Source organism: Cheilinus undulatus, linkage group 17 (genome assembly GCF_018320785.1).
Source record: "Cheilinus undulatus linkage group 17, ASM1832078v1, whole genome shotgun sequence".
Classification (NCBI taxonomy): Eukaryota; Metazoa; Chordata; class Actinopteri; order Labriformes; family Labridae; genus Cheilinus; species Cheilinus undulatus.
Genome location: NC_054881.1, coordinates 27,542,803 through 27,562,693, shown reverse-complemented (window position 1 = coordinate 27,562,693; position 19,891 = coordinate 27,542,803). Strand labels below are relative to the sequence as shown.

The 19,891-nt window shown below is 37.8% G+C and overlaps 1 protein-coding gene across 1 annotated transcript in view; it reads right to left on the bottom strand.

Annotated features, from left to right (window-relative positions):
* The window catches only part of LOC121525132 (ephrin type-A receptor 5), a 79,931-nt gene extending 65,952 nt beyond the window's left edge, over positions 1 to 13,979 (bottom strand). The window contains exons 1-3 of the mRNA XM_041810945.1: positions 13,738 to 13,979; positions 6,531 to 6,595; positions 696 to 1,416 (exon numbers count right to left, since the gene is read on the bottom strand). Of these exons, the coding sequence (XP_041666879.1) occupies positions 696 to 1,416; positions 6,531 to 6,595; positions 13,738 to 13,864 (913 nt within the window). The 5' untranslated portion in view covers positions 13,865 to 13,979. The remainder of the gene's footprint in view (positions 1 to 695; positions 1,417 to 6,530; positions 6,596 to 13,737) is intronic.
* Positions 13,980 to 19,891: the final 5,912 nt, after the last annotated feature.

Here is a 19,891-nt window from a genome sequence, read left to right as displayed (position 1 = left end):
AATCATTGCACATTTCACACAAAATATCAGCTTTCTGCTTCACACAGCTCCATAATAGCTTTATAGGTCTTTTGAAGACATTTTCTGAAAATGTTCCATGCACTCAGAGTGACTTTTAACTGCACAAATATTATCTAAAGTGCAAGTCTAAAAATTAAGTAACTTAAGGACAGCACAGGGTAAGATTGAAGAGGAGTGAAGGAGAGAAATTCAGAGAAGCCCGGGGTGCCTGTAGAAAAGGCATTTAAGGTCAGCATTGGGAATTTTTGGGCTTGAGTCATGGCAGAGCAAAGTCTGTACTAGAGCAGCAAAGTGCTGCAGGGCTCAGGGGAATACCCTCCACTAAGCTGGGAGAAACACACACATAGACACGCACACAGTCAGAAACACTCTCTGTAAAAGGCTAAACAGATCCAAGTACACACAAGCACATAATATTAAAAACAAACAGGCATGGATATAAAAATAAACAAAAAAAGGTGAAGACTGCAACCAGAAATACAAGCAACTACCCAAATGTGAACACTTAGCCATGATCTTAAAAGAAGCACATTCTCACATAAAGGAAAGAAATGTGGTTCTCCTGATCAGTGATTTTAGTGTTAACCAACATTTTGCAGTCTAACATTAATCACTTGATAAATATATCAATTATTTATGCAGCATTATTCTGATAACCTGCTTTCTCCTCTTACCTAGACATGATCCATTAATTTCCTCAAATCCTGGCTGGCACACGCACTTCCCAATAGGAACCAACCACTCTCCCTCAGTACTGCAATGCATCCTGGGAGGCTCATATAAAGGTAGGGAGTTATTGACACAGCGTCCGACAACCTCCACCAGCTGTGAGGCCTCTGAGCCCGGGATGGTGTCAGGGAACTCAGCCAAACTCTTCACCAGAAAAGGGCAGCGTTTGTAAAAAACACGTACTGAGACTAGAGCAATACAGGCTCCCAAGTCCTGAAAAGCCAGGTAGAAACCTTTCCGGGTCAAGGGACCCAAATCACGGACTTCGGTGTTGAGCTTCATCACACGGTCCCCCAGGTCAAGTTCAGTAAAGCTCTCATCAGCTGCAATTGTGTCAACTTTAATATATCTACTCTCCTTCATTGCTCGGTCCTCCTCCTCTGTGATCCCTGTTCCATCTCTCATTTCGCCATACTCCATTTCATCCTCATCCCCGTCCGTTTCATAGTAATACATGTTAAATGTCTCTTTGCAGGTCCCCACACCCCCAGGGAGGCTGTTGCAGTCTCTCAGAGTGAATTTAAGCTCGATGAACACCCTCTGAGCTCCCTCAGTCAAGATCCAGTTGGTGTGGAGCCAGTTATTCTGGTTCTGCTCCATGACCCGGCACACTTGGTAGGTGTGGATGGGGGCATAGTCCTCGTCTACTTCCCCAATCTCCTCCCACTGAGAAAGGAAAAGTGGGAGAGACATAAAAACAGTGAACAAAAAAAGATAAAAACAAATACTGGCCTTTGATAACAGTAAAGCTAGGGTTTGAATAAATAAATAAATGAAAAAATAAATGAACAGAATGTTTTAAATACATTTTCAAAAGTAAATCTAATTAAGTCACACATCTTCATAATTGTGAGTGATATTACCCTGAACACTGATGCACTGTTACTATTACACAGAAGATATCTGGAAAGTACTGTGGTTCCTAGCAAAGGGGTCTTGAAATAAATCTGAGATGGAAAATGATTCAGAAAAGGAAGCAGAAAGAAAACAAAACAAGTCCAGATTCAAATTTTGATCAATGTTAACATTTTTGAAACTGAGGTTAAACTGTTCAGATCATGTCAAGAATGACAATAGAACTTTTTTATTATGTTAACAACCATCATTAAACTTAGCTTATATATATATATATATATATATATATATATATATATATATATATATATATATATATATATATAAGAAAAGTTCAATCTTTCCCTAAAAAAATATAGGGAATTAGAATCACACGGCCAGGTATAATGGAGTTTTTAGAGTATCTCAAATTTTACTTCTAAACTAAAATAATTTATGCTCACATCTCTACCCTTGATTAAATTGTTTAAAAAGAGAACCTAGGTTAAGGACTTGTAAAAACAGACATCGGAGTTAACATTGGCATGGTTAAGTGTTGGAATCATTTTGAAAACTTCTATTCTAAATTAAAATGATTTTTTTGAGTGATAATAAATGGACTGATGTAACCTAATAGAAATGCACAAAGAATGAGTTTATTTGAATGAGTTTCATTTGTATAATTTTTGTGTGTTAGTGTGTGTATAAATATCAGAGTAATCCCCATCCCCTTGCCCTCATTGCCTCCTTGTGTAACAGACAGGAAAAAATGAGATAGTTATATGGTATATGCCTTTACCCTGCATGAAAGGAGGAGCTCTTGTCAGCATAAAATAAGAATTACCATACACTTAAGGTGTGTTCTTCTGTACACACTATGTAGTGTGAGTGCACATCCATCCCTACCACATATACATAATTTTGTGTGTGAGCATGTGTGAGTGTCTGCATCCATGCCTATGTGAACATCAGGCAGCTGCATTAATTCCCTCAGCGGGTCTCTCAGGACATGGCCATTATCTGCATCACTAGCACTCTCCCGTGGCTAATACGGGCGCTTCATCATGTCACGATAATACGGCCGGAGGGACCGGACTATGATCTGGTGTTATTGCCTAATAGGCCATATTAGTCAATCCTTTCAGTAGCAGTTGTGAACTACCTTCTGTCTTGCTTTTTTTTCTTCCTTCTCCATGTCTTGTTCTCCATCTGTATTTTTTCTTGCCTCTTTGTAGTCTGGTTATCATTATTCAGTTCCAGAATTTTAACTGAATTAAGAAATATTTAACTTTTATTAGACATTATGCATGTTCTAAAAAATGTAGAATAAGAATAACATGGCTGTTCGAGGGCTGACACTGTTAAAAAAAAAGCTCTCACATGCACAGACCAACAGTCTGATGAGTGTGTGCCTTTTCTGAGCTGAGTTTCTGTCTCTACCAGACTTCAGTCAGTCCCAGTGCAGACATTAAGCCTCTTACTGGTTAGATCACACAGATCCACCAGCCTGTTCTGAGCTTTACACAGCTTAACACAAACACAATTACACACATCCATATGCACACTTGCATCTATTCAAAGACACACATACACAACCAAACAATAACTGGAAGCACAGCAGAGGGTTTAATCGATAATACTATCCAGTATTCTTTTAAACCAAAAGGGTTGAGTATGATCTATTTTGAAGTTCACCATAAACATGAATATTTAACGTAATTGGAAACACTATTAGAAGGAATCCTGTATGTTAAGACATAATCACACAGTCATCAAAAATACAAGAATCCCTTTTCCCCAAGTTTGCATGCATCTCAAACATTTTTTCTTGTGCCATCTTATTTAGCCACAGAAGAGTGCCATTGCCAAGAATGTGATTTTTTTTGTGCAGATAAGGTTTATTTAAATACTAAAAATGATACGAAATAAAAAAGCAAACAACAATACATTTATTTTAAGAATTCTAACAGTAAAAACATATATTTTTTTGTCAGACATATTTGTCATTTCATCAGACAGGACGTATCTGTGAGAAGCAAAGAACATTTTCATCACTTTAATCCTGAGCTCGTTAAACGTGTAACCACTAATGAGAGAGACATCATTACAAGATCCTTACCTTGCTAATCACATCTTTTGTTTTTTTCTCCATCCTTCTTCTCTGAATGCAATTATTTATGCAGTTGCAATGTAGGAACCACACAACATAATCTCATCTTCATTAATATGATTGTGCATACGGCTGCTTTTGTCAGCATTATCTCTCCCATCTACATACAGCCACAGAATGGGTCGTGATTTGAATACCCAGAGCTGAATACTCTGTGGTCAGCACTATTTGGTCTTGTGAGTATAGCAGCATATTTGCCAACAGGAGTGGTGACAATATGAGAGATTCTACATATGAATCAAATAGATACACAAATGAGATCTTTTTAATCTAACTATAGCCTCCTGAAGGATGGGGAACAATTGAATTTCCACAAATAAGATTCAGCTGTGAACTTCTTTTTCTCGAGTTGAGGTAATGCTATGAACTAAACTCTAGAATGTATAACTTTTAAATATATCTTTTTTTAGTAAAACAAGGGCTATTGCTTTAAGAAATTTAATTCACTGTTTTTTAGTTTGAGTTAATGCCAGAGTCAGACTACACATCTCTTTGTATGTTATGATGATCAGTGTGGCAGATCAAGGGATTCCAAAACCACAGTGCCTATAAAACGTGTTCAACCCCTTTGATGTTGTGTCCTTTAATTGATTCTGTCAATCAATTAGTCATGGTCAATATAATTTGGCTTTGTTGAGAAAAAAAAAAAACCTCTTTGAAATGAAACTTAAAACTGATTCCTACAAAGTAATTTCAATTAGATAAAAATATTCAAGGCAAAATAAGTAACTAAGTAAATATTCACCCCATTTAAATTGACTGACCTAATTCAACAGAGGTCCAGTCAATTAGCGCTCGTAGTCTCCTCCAATTAGTGAAATGGGGATCACTTAACCCTAGCGCCCTCCTTGGGCATTTTTGGCCATTTTTCGCTTTTTTTTTTTTTTTAAATTAGTGATCATTTTGACAGTTTTACAGCTTGTCGCATGAATTTTTACAGGAACTTTTTTTCTAGTTAAATTTTTACAATCCAACATGTTTTACTCTTACATGTCATTTATACTCTCTCAATAAATTTTGTACCCTCTGGACACCTTTGAGGCAAAAATGTACACATACAAAAAACTGCCATTAAATCACCATACATCAATATTATTTTCTACTTTTTTGTACATCTTGGTCTTGAAGGTGTCCAGAGGGTATATCTGGCACTACATAAAAAATACAAGTGCAATCAAATCAATTTTGTTGCTAATCTTTGATCCATCCAAGACTCTTATCAGCAACAAAACCTCATCTTTCAACTATTTATTATATGAAAAATAATTCACTTTGTGTTTTTTGTAGTAAAAAAAAAAAAAATATATTTCAAGTAATCAAACTGGCATTTAAAGGGTTAAGATCTTGAAAATGATTGAATGTTTGGTAGTTTTGAGCAGGTTTGAAGTTGTTAAAGAGATTTATGAAAAAAGGAGAAAAAAATATTGACGTATGGTGATTTAATGGCAATTTATTCTGTAGGTGTACATTTTTGCCTCAAAGGGGGGGGTAGTAAATTTGAGGAGGGCACAAGGGTTCAGTGCAATGAATGTGTCTCAAGTGATTGTAGTATAAAGACACCTGTGTCTGGAATCTCCAGTCACTGGTCAATCAGTCATTTTGGCTACCATTACAACATGAAGACAAAAGAACATACCTAGCAACTTTGAAAAAAAATATCAAAAAGTATAAGTCAGGGGATGGATACAAAAACATTTCCAAGGTTCTGAACATCTGTTGGGGTTCAGTTTAATCCATCATCAAGAAATATAGTAAGGAATATGACGCATGTGTAAATCTGCCTGGATCAGGCCGTCCTCACAAACTGAGTGACCATACAAGAAGGAGACTAGTGAGAGAGGCTAGGACATCTATGACTACTCTGAAAGAAAGTTCTGTGTCTGATGAAACCAAAATGGGGCTTTTTGGCCATCAGATAAGACACTATGTTTGGCGGACACCAAACACTGCACCTCACCATAAGCACACCAACACTACAGTGGAGCATGGTGATGCTGGCAGAGCTCAACAAACTTTCCCTCTGTCTCGTAGTTCCATCTCACAACTCCATCATCCTTCTTTTCCTTTGCGATTTGGATTGTTTATGCTTTTGACTTTTGCACATGCAGAGTGCTCTCTCCCCTCATTGGTCAATATCACTGATTTAACAAAAAAAAGGCAGCAAGAACAACCAAACCTTGTAGACTATTTGATGGGAATCAAGAGGTGTCCCAGATAGCCTTGATTGTCATATATTATGACACACTACACTTGATAAAAAAGTTAACTTTCGGGGCAGACACATCACAAAACCCTATAACTGCTGGATTGGGTAATCTGACCTCAGCATGAGTCGTTTTCTAAAAAGCTCTTCCCCCGGTAATATCTGAAAAGGAACCTCAGTTCTTGTCTTCAGCATGATGCATTCCATGATACCTTTAAAATCATATTCATGAACTCAATCTACTCTGATAAGGAAATGAAAATTATTGGAAATTAGATTACCTTTTACCTTGACTTAACAACAAAAAGAGCCTTAAAGATGGAATGATAATGTTATTTTCCCCCACAAGTTTTATCATTGCTGATCATTAACTGGGAAAGTAAATCTTTCAAATAAATAACATATTCCTACAAATGTAATTAATTAATCCCAAACATTTGACATATTTCACAAAGAGGGACAATGAGTCTCACAAAATACAAAACTAAAGAAATACTTTTTCAGTTATTACTGAAATCCTTAAGTTAAAAAAAAAAACTTGAAATTCAACCTCACAGCGATGGTCATACTCACCCCATTCTTAGGGTAGGCAACCCATCCCAGGTCTCCCATCACAGACCGAGAATCCAGCAGGTTAACTGTTGAAGAAAAAGGCAGGATAATCTCAAGCACATAACTAATCAATTCATTACAACAAAACTGTGCATGACTGAATCTCCCTCTGTCTGTAACCTACCTTCAAATACTTAAGTGGTTTACTGTGTAAATTGATATACAAGTTTTGAGAATTGAAATAATAATACAATAATTATTACAAATGAGAATTTTCTGTGAAAACAAATCTATCAGTGGTGTAAGACAACTATGGCTGTGTCTCACTTTGACTTTTATATGGCTTGAGTCTTTTCCTTGAGTCTTAGTCCCGCCCACCAGAGACTCATGGAGAGACTGGAGGAACTGACACAGAGGACTAGGGGTGCGCGGTATATGAGGTAGACGGTATAAATGATATAAATTTGGCCTACGGTAGAGATTTGGACTCTACCGACCAGTTGTGATAATGCTTGTTGATGACCTCACCGTATCTGCCTTAGTGTATCAATGGCTTCAAGCACAGAGACCACGGAGCAGGAGAAGCTGGTTTTAAAAAAAAAAAACAATGCTACGTAGAGGTGGGCAATAAACTGGTATTAACAGCTGGCTGAGGGAGTGAGTTGTGACACACAGCTCAGGCTGAGTCTAGTCAATAGCACGTTTAGCTCTAGCGTTACATGTAGCCAGGTAACTAACCAAATGTCAAGGACTCTTGCCGCTGTAACTAGGCACAGTTAGCAGGCAAAAACACGTTTCTTCCTCTCAAACTCTGACGGCTGTACCGCAACAAAGTCAGTGTGCTGTCTCTGTCAGCCTGCCTGGGGCTTTAACACTGTGCTGCTGTGGCTGGTCTCAGAGCCCAGCACTGCAGCTCTTCCTCTCACAACAGCATAAACAACCGTTTAAAAGTCTATTTTAACTTACGACTTTCTTTTCTAAGGGCGCTTTCACATTAGGCCCAGTTGTTTCAAACCGTGCAGCGGCGCGATTCCTCCCCCTTCCCCCCCAAGCTTGCTTTCACACTAGCAACATCGAACCGTGCTTGGGCCCACTTGCGCATTTACTCAGTCTGAAACAGCAGGTGTCGGTATGCACGTAGCTGGTTTAAAACCCTGCAAAGGAGGAGAAAGAAGAAGAAGCTACCATGGCAACCACTGAGGTCATGACCTGAGGGAAGATTGTTTTTGTTTTGACCAGGCAAAAAGTCCATCCAGCAGCCATGGATGATTAAAATCACTTTAAAGATGCCAGCGAATTCGCTCTTTGTATCTGCACATCTACGTGCAGCTCAGAGGATTAAATGGGCTCGCGCTGCACAGACACAGCAGTTTTTGAGGCAACAGGAGACTTTTACTGCCTTTGCATCTCCTCTCACTGACTCCAACTTGTGTTCATCTGTAAGGTGAGCCACATTAGACCATTTAGTGACTGGATTCTGATGATTTCCGCCCTTTATTTACGAACAAACTGCCGCGCTGTTGAAAGAAGTTTAGCTTTTACGATAATGTCATAAAACTGGTTTGACGCTCTGTCCCGTATCCGAGCGCGGTTGCATTCACATGTCATCCAAACTGTGCAAGAGTCCACTTGAATCGCGCCCGAGACCACCTCCCCAGGTGGGCCCGGGCCCGGTGCCCAGGCTCAGTTCGTTTGCATTAACACTACCCAAACAAACTGGACTTTGGGCTCAAGTGCACTCAGATCTGGGACCGGGCCCTGGTGTGAAAGCGACCTAAGTCCACAGTGAGTCAAAGTTCCAGGCTGCGATGTTAAACGAGGTCAGAAAAGCTGCTGTAAACTAGCCATATTCTCTGGTACGGCAGCCAAAGCTAAGCTAATTCAATGCTAAACACAATACTTCCATCAAGCTCTTCAAAATAAAAGTCTGCGGCTGTTATTTTTGTGAAACGCTTTCATTGTGAATGCCTTCACTAGGAAATGTGTTCAAGTCATTAGCAGCTTAACACACCTCATCAGGTTAGAGATGAAATGCGGAACTCGGAGTGCAGTTAGAAGTAAACCTAGAGAGACTTGAAAAAATTAAAACATGTTTTCTGTGTTCCTATACTTGGGGATAAATTGAGTATGCCATCAAAGGCTTATTTTAAGGGGAGAAGGGGTTTAATAACACTTGAATTTGGATTAAAAAGCATTATCTCTTTTTAATTTTGTAATACCGTGATATAATACCGTTATCGTCAAAGGCAAGACAAATACCAAATATGGCTAAATATGGACCAAATCAGATGGACAAAACATGGCTCAATTTTCTACGACTATCTTTTGACTAAATTAAGGCTATAACGGACTGAATGTAACCTGAAAAAAATGTCTAAATGATGTCGGTGTTTGGTGGGAAAGGGAAGATTTATATCTGAATATTTTGATTTTATGAGCTTTTAACATGTTTTATGTTTAAAGGTGAATCAGAAAACAAACCAAAAATTAAAGTCCATACTGATTCACTCTTTATTATTGATTTTATTAAATGTATTCTTAGTATTTCATTATAAATACTTATTTCAAATACTTTTTTTAAAATTCCAGCCAATCAGTTATTGAGCCTCTGAAAACTGCTAGTGTTTCTATTCTGTTCAGAGTCCGTTTATTGTCTGTTATAAAATCTGTTTCTCCTCCATTATTTATCTCTGCTGGTGTAGTGAAGTTTCACTGACATCTACTGTGTAGCAGCATTCAATCAGAGAGTAATATCCAATAAGGGGGCGTGTCTTTGAGTAAAAAGAGTTCCGGGAAGCCTGCTCTCATGTGTCTCTCCTCATCGGTATTAAAGTCTCAGTCCTCGGTCTTATGGCTTCGGTCTTAAAACCACTTAAGGGTCTTTGGGATGGTCTTTAAGATGGCAGATTAGAAACTGCTTCCGGTCTGAGCGAAGACCGAGGACCGAGGACTAGAGCTGGGCAATTAATTAAAAAAATAATCGAAACCGACATTTAGAGCCTCTAACTGATGCAAACTGGCTGTGTCAATTATTTCAATTTTTTCCTCTCTTCTTTGAAAAATTTGTTTTTTAACTAAAAATCTTTTTTTTTCAGCTGATGTGTGTTTTGATTTTGAATGTTTCAATAAATAAACATAAATTGCTAATCTGTGCCTGTTCTTTTCATTTGTTTGTTTTAAAATTATACAAATATCTACAGAACAGAGTCTGAGGTTGGGGGTAGAATAATCACTCATAATCATAATCAAGGAAAAAGTTCAATTAATTGTGATTTTGATTTTTGCCATAATAACCCAGCCCTCGTCTGCTTTTGAGTGGTGCTATGGTACCTGGCAGTTTTAAAGTGTAAAAGCCACTTAGTCGTAAGTGTTGGACTTCAAATGGTGGCTACTTTCTTTCCAGGTCTTTAGTAGAACTATACTTTGGTGCATCTTGCTGACCAAAAAACTGTAGCTCAACTCAAGTCTCTAACACTGCTCTCAGTTTAAATGGATTCACTAAAATTCCCCATTCACAGTCTCACAGACAAAACTGTCAAGCACAATCACCTGACCACTGCAAAGCATGATTCTTTCTCCTCATGTGCAACAGTCTCTTTGTGACAGTCTCATCTTTCCTACCAACGTTTTCAATTGTTAAAAGTCAATTTGAACAATTGACTTATCTACGCCTTTGGATTTACTAACTTCAAAGCAGCCTACATGCTGTTTAAGTTTATACTTTTTCTTTGGTAGCTTTCTTTGCAGTAAAGGTAAAACTTTAAAAAGATCATTTTGCATTCAGTTCCAAAGTATAAACACAGAACTCTGATGAACTTTAGTTAGGGTCAAGAGAGCTTTTCATCAAATTCTCTAAATGATTCCAAGTTGTGTTGTTTACTACATTCTTTTACCAGCATTTGGTGAAAAATCCTTAACAGTATTCACAGTCTCTGGATACTCACTTTAATTAACATACTTTTTTCTCTTCTTCATGCTGTCTTTAAACGGCTTCAAAACTCTCCTGACTTTGGCCTGACAAAACACTAGCCCCTTAAAGGCAGTTGAAAATGTTCAAGCTTAAATTCCATTTAAAATGTTATATTGTTTGTACCCTACATGGTGTGGCAAAAAAAGGAAAAAATAGAAGGACAAAAAAATATACACAAACTAATGTTTGAGACTCCAGAAAACTGGAACACACAGAAAAATGAATGTACCAGGAAGAGAAGCCAAGTAGTATGTTATACAGTAGATGATGGACTAGTCAGATGTTTTTCACTTTTCTCCTCAGTTATATAAAACATTATGGTTTAGCAAGTTATTTTTCTCATATAATCCATTATCTGTATGTTATCTGGGCCATGACATTAAAACACAAGTTTTCTCAATGTTTCATAGCAATAACACCAATCTTCTTTTCATTCCAAAAATCTTGATTAAGTTCATTAAAAAGTTTTTAAATGTTTTTAAAAAATCAATTATTAGTTGATAAGCTTCATAATGTAATAGTTTCTGTAAGAGATTAAATCAGTCATTGCTGTACCATTTCCTATTCTTTTCTTAACCATGCTGCTCAGTACAATATAACATATTTAGCACATTATAAAACATCCTGCCCCAATGTAAACAGAAGAATAAAAATCAAAAGTAAAAGGTGAAATTTGCAAAACAAGCAAGGTGAGAGCTAGGTCAGTAACAGATACACACTTTTTCTCCTCAACATACACACATACACAAAACTCTTTTCTTACCCTCTCCACTGCTCTTCAGAGAATAATAAAAGATGTCCTTAGGAGGCGATTAGACAACTAATTAGGCCATAAAGAAGAGTTAAGTGATACTGAACTAGATCATAAGGCATATGTTACCTCTTTCATTCTTACTATCTCTAAGGATCAAACCACCTAACAAGGTAGCACTCAGACCCAATGATCAGAATCCATTTTTTAAAGTCATCCCCTCTGAAAGAACAAAGTAATTCCTATGATGAAAACACTACCCAGTGCATTTCAAACATCTTTAAGACTAAGTGAATTTCTAGGAAGGGAAATCCCTGAATAACTGCTGAATACTAGATCTGACAGTCAAAAGGCAACCAGAGCATTTCTTTCTTCATTATATATGTTAGCACCCTTGCAAGTATGGGTGGGGATGCCAAACTCATAAAGAAAAAAAGGCAAATGGTGAAAGTCCACAGTAACTCCAGTTAGGTGCTGACCGATATAGGTCTTTCAGGGCAGAGAGCCTACTGACACAGATTGCATTTGCAAGTACAGATATGCAAGATATGCATTTACAGTTAAAATTAGCCGTTAGTAAGTTTCAGTCATCTAAATTTTGGATTTACAACACGATGGGATGTAAACCTGTCACTCAAAAAAGCTAGCTAGTTATTCACTGAGGTATAACAGCAAAAAAGGTGACTTAGTTTCTGAAACCTTTACACCTTTTACATTTCATGTATGTATTAATCAGTAGTGCTAGTTCTCTGATTTTTTATTTAAATTAGTACAACAGTATACAAATCTGATTCTAGTAAGTCTTACATTCAAAATTTTACTGATATAACAATGAAAAACTAAAAATGTAGGTAAGTAAAATTGCATTTTGTAATAATATGTTGTCTGTTGGATTACAACGATGCATTGATGTGTTCATCCCTTAAATTTTGCAGATGGTAAAAATGGAGCTGATCAATTTAGACTGAGACTCTGAAGAGTTAAACCAGAGGTAGAGGTGAAGGCATACCTCTCAGTGGGGCCAAAGTCTTTTTAATTTGTTCATTTCTTTGGTGATTGGAAAAATAAACTGTAAAATATGACACATTTGAAAATAATGTACTCTACATATACTGTTCAAAAACGTTTGCTAACTGGCTACAATTCTCATAGCCTTAAATTTGCCTACAGGCTGTCCCTCCATCCATCCATGTACCCATCCATCCTAACATAGATCTTTTTATAGATCCATCCATTGTCTTCCACTTATTGTGGGTCAGTTAACAATGGTAGGCTGTCTGCTTGTTCATATATAATTGAATACTTCCATCTTCAGGTACCTTTCTTAGTGCTGTGGCAACATAGTTTATTTTAGTTTCAGTAGAAGGAATAGAAAAAAGTACAATATTTTTTAAACAACTTTTTTGGGGAAACTTTTCACTCTTTTATGGACTTTATTTGCAGCAGTGCAACGAGTACGTTATCCAATTAAGCACAATATACATGCTCATAAGTGCTGTTGCAATTTAAATGAGGACACAATTCAAAGAGGTAACATGAACCTCCATTTAACGAAATTAAGGAACAATGAAACCTCTCCAGGACCCCTCAATGTCCCGTGGTCACACTTCTAGAGCTAGTGTTGTGACTCTTGACTTTGAACAAATAAATCTGTCATGTGAATAATAAGCAGGTTGATGAATGTGCCTCCTTTCCTGGATAATGCTGTCTAATAGCCTCAAACAATGGCATTCATCCCGTGCTGTTAAAACGCTGCTTGGTCTTTGGACAATACCGTGGGAACAAAACAGCACAAGATCACTAAAGATTTATTAGTGAACATTTTACTACCCCAGAAATAAGCGATATCAAACTGTTAATAGCCACAATACTGTAAGCTACATGGCTTCTCCTTAACAAGGCTTCTTTGTTAAAAGAATTATTTTTGTCCATGGAAAGACGGAATATCAGACTATCAGGCTATACATCTGAAACCATCTTTATGGTGAATGAGGAGCAGAGTTTCCACTAATTGTTACGGGTTGAAACAAATGTTAGAACCATAACATATTAATGGCGCGTTTTAACCCTTCTATTTCAGTTTTCCACTTATGTGAATGTCAACTCTCTACATGAGCCTCTTACTCACTATAAAGGAAAACGTAGACTAGCCTACAGTGATAGCCGCGCGTCCGTCGGCGCTGCCAAGTCCTCAAAGGACCATTATGTGGAAAGACTCGTGTTCTGTCCAAAGGTCCTCTTGTAATTTTGCCCTCAGAATTCGAAGCCATAAAACCATCGGGGGACACGACTACCGTGTGCATGATCTCCTCGAACAAATTTTACGAGCGACCTAATTTTTCTGTCAAAGGTTGATGGAACAGTGCAGCATGTCTACATGAGACAAACGTCCAGGAGCACCATATAGACGGACCTTAACCGGTCACACTTGTCAGCGCCAAGAAGAGCACAGTCATGTACCAAACAATACTGTCTTTAACCCAACGGCTTGTCTGAGTGGGCTTTACCTTCATTTGCGGGGATGCTCCACGCTCCAAGCAATACCACACTCGAAACCCATGTCCACGCCACCAGCCGAATGCCAAAAGTCCACCAGGGAGATTGCATGGCGCGTCCACAAAACACAACCGGCATTAGTGTTGTTTTTTTAGTCTAAACGACCGGGACTTCAGTCAGCATAAAACGAGATTCCAGAGAGAACCCATTTGTTTCAGCACGCCTCCGCTCAAAAAGAAGGGAGCTCATGTTAAGCGTCTGGGTAGAGAGAGAAATTGAGGAGCACTGTGCGCTCTGGATTTGGAGAGGCGGGCAGCGTGGAGAAGGGCGGAGTGAAGCACAAGTCTCTCCAATCACGGAGGATCTTCTACAGGTAAACCTCCATGCTGCGGAACTTGTTACCTCAGATGACAATAAATTACTTCATCTTTTACCATTTCCTTATGTAAATGTGACTCTTTGTATGGTGCCAGATGTCTCATGAGCTGCATTTTCTACATGTGATCACTTTGGTTAACGGATCGGGCCTTATTACTTAAAGCCGTTACAAAATACATAGACTTTTGAAAGACTGATAGTACTAATTCACTGGCTTCAAGTTAGGGACTATTAAAACGTTTGCACCGAGAGAACAGACAAGGGTCAAATGAAAGATATGGGATATGACCATGTAATATGACAGCTGTGCGCTGGGCTGTGGTCATAAAGCAGCATATCACAATTAATAAAAAGAGGCATGACAAACAAATGAAGTGGAGCCAAATGATAACGTCAAACATAAGTAGTTTATTATACTACTGTGCTTAGCAAACATTTCCATTTCCCTTTTCTTCACTGGTTAGGAAATTTTACCTGCAAGGTTTGGCCCACTGCAACATTTTTCCTGACAGCCAATTTTGGTTAAAATATTAGTTGAACTTTTTATTTTTAAGATGCTTTTTGTGTGGAAAAACATGAAACTGCCCATAGACTCTTTACAAATAAATCATTATTAAAGACAAAAGTCAATCCAGTAAATCAATCTTTGAATCTTGCCGCATGGGACAACTATAAAATAGTTTTCTATTGTTTCTAGGTTTGAAGAAAATATTGAAAAACTTCTCTATGCACCTTTCTGTAAGGGCGAACCACCTAATCCTGATTTTAAAAAGGTGCCAGACATACTTATCTTTAGATTTTCAGTCACTGCAGGGTCAACAGACACAAAATGGTTAATTTTGAAACATTTCTTTTCAGAATAAAAAAAGTGACCATACAGGTTTTAAAAACGAAAGTTGTTTCCCAACGTTGCACATAAAGGCCCCTTATGGAGTTAATCACACCAGTGTAGGTGAGTGCCTCTCTGAAATGCAAATATGAATTGTTAAAGCTGAACAGTACCACCCTCAGCATAAATACACTCACCTTCTACCAAATCTAAATACTGTAGCTGTGAGTGGCAGTTTATTCTCTGTGCACTTTCTTATTAAATTAGTGTTAACTACATCTTAGCATGTTCTGTCTTTGTCTTAAAGTCTACCTCTTCTCCTATCCTTAATTCTTACTCTACTTTATATCCGTCTCTATTTGTCCAGTTCTCATTCTGCGTTTGTCTATTTCTATTTTTTCCACCTCCTTTTCACTCTCTATGATGCAATTATATTCTTTGATCACTGAGATATTCTGCGTGATATTCCTGTGGATTTCCCTGCTGACACCTCCCACATACCTTGTGTGCACACAGACACATGCAAATATGAAGGCATTTATACATACTTGCACTCCCACAGTTCTCACTGACAAAAGGTAGAAGCACACACTTAGTGACATCATTGTGAACTTTCTTGTCAACCTGGACAAGTGAACAAAATGTAATAAAATGCCGTCTTTCTTTTTTTTTCTCTTCATCTCAAATGTTGCCCTTATTTACGGTAAATGTTAAATGTTGTTTGCTGAGCACAACCAGGAAGGGTGTAATGCCATGCTGATGATGGTATATTGTAGATATGCAGGGGTCTGATCAGCTCTGACAGCGGGTGTGGAGGTGGTTCTGGAATGCCAAGAACTGTTGTTGTCTCCTAGAGGTGTTGTAAGATTAAAAACGTCTGCAAAGGATAGTGCAAAAAAAAAAAAGAAACCAGCAAAACCACCTTGTCGCAGTCAGCTGATTTATTTCTCTATTTTAAGATAAGGGTGTTGTCATTTTATTTATTTTTTGGAGGCGTGGGGGTGGGGTGGGGGGATTGAGTAGATCATCAAAATTGAAGGATGTGGGAAAATACAACATTTGAAATGTACATCGCTGTAATATTGTTAATGTCTACTTTTCATCTTACCAGTCTTATCTGTAAGCTACACCATCCTTGGAGTCATTACAGTTAGCTGTATCTGTTAGCTGCCAACTGTAGCTATGTCATTAAGTGATAAACTGAAAGATGGTCCCACCTACTGTAGCAGAGTCAGACACACTTCTGTCATCTAAGTGATTTACCACAGTGCTTGAACACTGGGACTATGACAGTAGTCCAGTTAAATGTCCTAATCAAGCAATAACTATAGTTGGGCTTAACTGCACAACTGTGTAAAAGTACCAAGTGTCTTTCTTAAAACCACATTGTTAAAAATACAAGAACATTTCTATAAAGCTACTATGAGTCCAAAATTCATCTTTTCACATATTACTTGATTCGTTAGCTGCTAAGGGCTTCAAATTGACCAAGTAGCTATTTGACATTAAGTTTTGATTTTGATCATGTTGTCAATAGTTGGTCTAATGCAGCCAGATGACATGAAACAAATGATGTAGCACTAAATAAGAGAAGGCATGAGTCTGAAAACCAAAAAAGGATATAAAGCTTACTAGAGCTAATACAACTAGAATCGGAAGATTTGCCACCACATTTGATTGTGAAGATCTTTTTACAGTTTGCTTATTAATTTATTTTCAATTTGGTTTTAAAAAATTAAGACTGGTTAAGAAGTAACAGGAATTCCATTGTCATATCATAAATGACAGATATGAAATGTGAAGCATATTGCCCATTCTTAGGTGGTAAAATATTTCTACAGGATATATTTTGAACTACAGCAGACAGCACTGTATTTAATCATTTTTCAAATCCCATGGTTCAGCACAATCAAATATGATGGTACCTTGGGGCTGAACAGTCAGTTGTGATTTTGTGTCTGCCCACTGGTGACAGCAGGGGGGGAATGAGAGAGGAAGGTCAGGCTAGGTCATTAGAACACAGACACACAAGCACCCCTCTGCCACACATTGAAGGAGGAACCCCCCCCCCCACACACACACACACACACACATCCACACACACACACACACACCTCTTTCTTCTGGTGATTCACCAAAAGAAAGAAATGTGGAAATAGACAAACCTTTTATTCATTTATTTTTTTAACAATAATAAAAAAATAATAATAACAAAAATATTTCGCAAGTTGTTGTATCAAATGTTGAAGTTTAAGCCACCCACCCTTGGGGGAAAATGGGCATTGAGGACCACCCCCCTCCACAGACACATGCACACACTGCACCCCTGGTCCCCAAAATAATCAGCTTTTGAGCTTGACCAACTGGCCTCTGCTGTAAAGAACTCTGGGATTTTCAGAATGCTGTGACATTATGTTGAGACATTGCAACACACTTGGTCTCCAAAGGAGTGTCTGCTTTATTGCTGTAACTCAGATGCTTTTTGATGTTCTTTTCATAAAGCTCTCAAACCCTTCGACATTATAGAGTGGAAATTTTAACATGCAGCTCATATAGCTAATCCTCTTGCCCATTACTTCTTGATGGTAGACGTGTGTATTTAGCTGTCCATTTACAGTATACAGACAGTTATCAGAGCTGAATCAATTATATCTAAGTGACAAAGCAGCAAAAAAAGTTTTAACCTACTTGGGCTATTTTTTAGAAGATGATGTATCTTTTCATGGCAGCCATTTTCCAAAGCACTAGAGGGAGAGATGCCAGATTATCTTAGACTTACATCCTACATCCTATTGTCTTTTAAAACTCTCTACTCAGATTTGCCTACATCAGCTTTTTGGGCTGTGATTGCCATGTGGTAAGGGAGGTGGGATGAAGGAGGTCTTCATGTTGAGTGGGAACTAGCAAGTAGGAGGGGGCTCTGGGGCACTAGAGCTCACTGTCCTGCCTCCTTAAGGTGTCATGGGACTACCCAAGCAATGTCCTGGCCCTTGTTGCCCATAAGTCTACTGAGCTGGGTTGTGAGGAAGCCTTTGTCTACTGAAGGTAGCAATGCTGTGGCAACAAATAGCCACAGGTAGCTAGGTAGGTAGGTGGGGAGTATTTTTTCCAGAGTTAGAAAAATATTAAACTCAATAATAGTCCAATCTAGTCTTTCACCACACCCACCTAAGCTGCCATCACTCATGGACAGTCACAGCTGCAGTCTGTTAGTTGTCCCAGCTGCAACTAATCCTTGGCAATCAAGCTCACCACACCTGCTGTTGAACTTTCAGACACCGGTGCGCTACGGCTTCTAGTCAGGTAGATTGGCTCCTCTTCAACCTTTGAATCTAGTGATTTTCAGTGAGTTTTTGCCTTGCCTGACTCAATTTTGTCCTCTTTCTTTGAGTGTCTCTGTCTCTCTGCCAGTGATTCTGCCAACCACCATCCAGCTCACTATCATTTGCACTATTGTGGTGGTCGAATAAACTCCTTTAACCCTACTTCCCTATCTCATGCTCTGCTGCTGGGTTCTTGTCATATGTTCTTCACAATTGTTTCTTTAATATTAGAACATCAAGCCTAAAACCTATGTTTAGGCAATTTTTGTCACTTATAGGTGGAAAGGCAGCAGAACTATCTATTTAATGTAAACTATAGCACTAAAGAGGGGGTATTAATCTATTAAGAAGATGCAGCCCTAAGGGTTACCCATTTCTATATGGAGAAAAAATTTTTCCAAAATGAGTAGCAGACATTTCTATGAAGAATAAACATCTGTGAAAGGGTTAAATACAACACTGCACTAAGTAAAACAGCTCTGTAATTAGTAAACATTGCTCTGTATCTCTCCGTATTCAAAAAAATTGCTGTATAGTTTTTTTTTTTTCCATCATCGAGTACATAATCATCATTTAGAGTTAAATTAAACCTTTTTTTTGAGTTAAGTTGTTTCATGACATGAAACATCTTATAACTGTAGAAACAACCCCTTACAAAGCCCTTACAAATGAATGTTAAAATAGAATAGAATAAAATAGAATTAAAAAGCCCACAGGGTCCACAGGAATATGGATATCTGGTGGCCAATGCTGGTACCAATATTAGTGTAAAGAAAATTCTGATAACCGATATATTGGCTGATACATTTTTTACATTCCCTTTGAAATGTATTGATAAATAATAGAAATAACTAGACTGTGAGAAAGCTGATAATTCCTCTGTATGCTTCTTACGGAGGTGGTACTACACTGAGAAAAAGGAATCTGGGCAAAAGTAAATTTAACTTAATTTAATCTTCACTATCAACAATAAAAATTTAAGTTTCCAGCTTGACATAAGTAAATCTAATTTTGTTGTCAGTTTCTTTTGTTAAAAAAACAAGACCTTGTGAATTTTTCCTAAACAAGAATAATTTAGGTAATGTTAGCCAATCTTTCAAAGTTTATCCACATAACTAAGCCTGATGTTGTTACGTTTACTCAATTTCATTCTGTGTTTCAAAACTACAAAAAACTACATTATCCATGAATAAATTCCCCCTGTGATGCGTTGTGGGTATTTCAAATGAGTGATAAATATCTTTTCTAACAATCAGGAATAGATGGACTGCTAACTGAAGACATGGCAGTGATGATAGATCAGATTGGTGGGAAACAAATCTGGGGATATGTAGGCAGAATTTTCCCATAATGCCCCGGGTGGAGTGTTTATATGTGTTTAGATATGTTTAAATGTAATCAGATGAGTTTAGATGTTGAATGTTGTGCAAAGGTCACTGCTGGGATTCCTTTGTTCATCTTTTTGTAGGATTATTGTTGTTTTTAATGGTCAACACTTTTGCACCATGAGTGAAAGGAGTACTTCGTGAAAATGAGTTTCACTGCCTGACTTACAGTTGTAGTCAACAATTTAATCGTTCTCTGATAATTTCAGTGATGAGGGAAAATCTAGAAAGTGTTGAAACAAATGCAGAT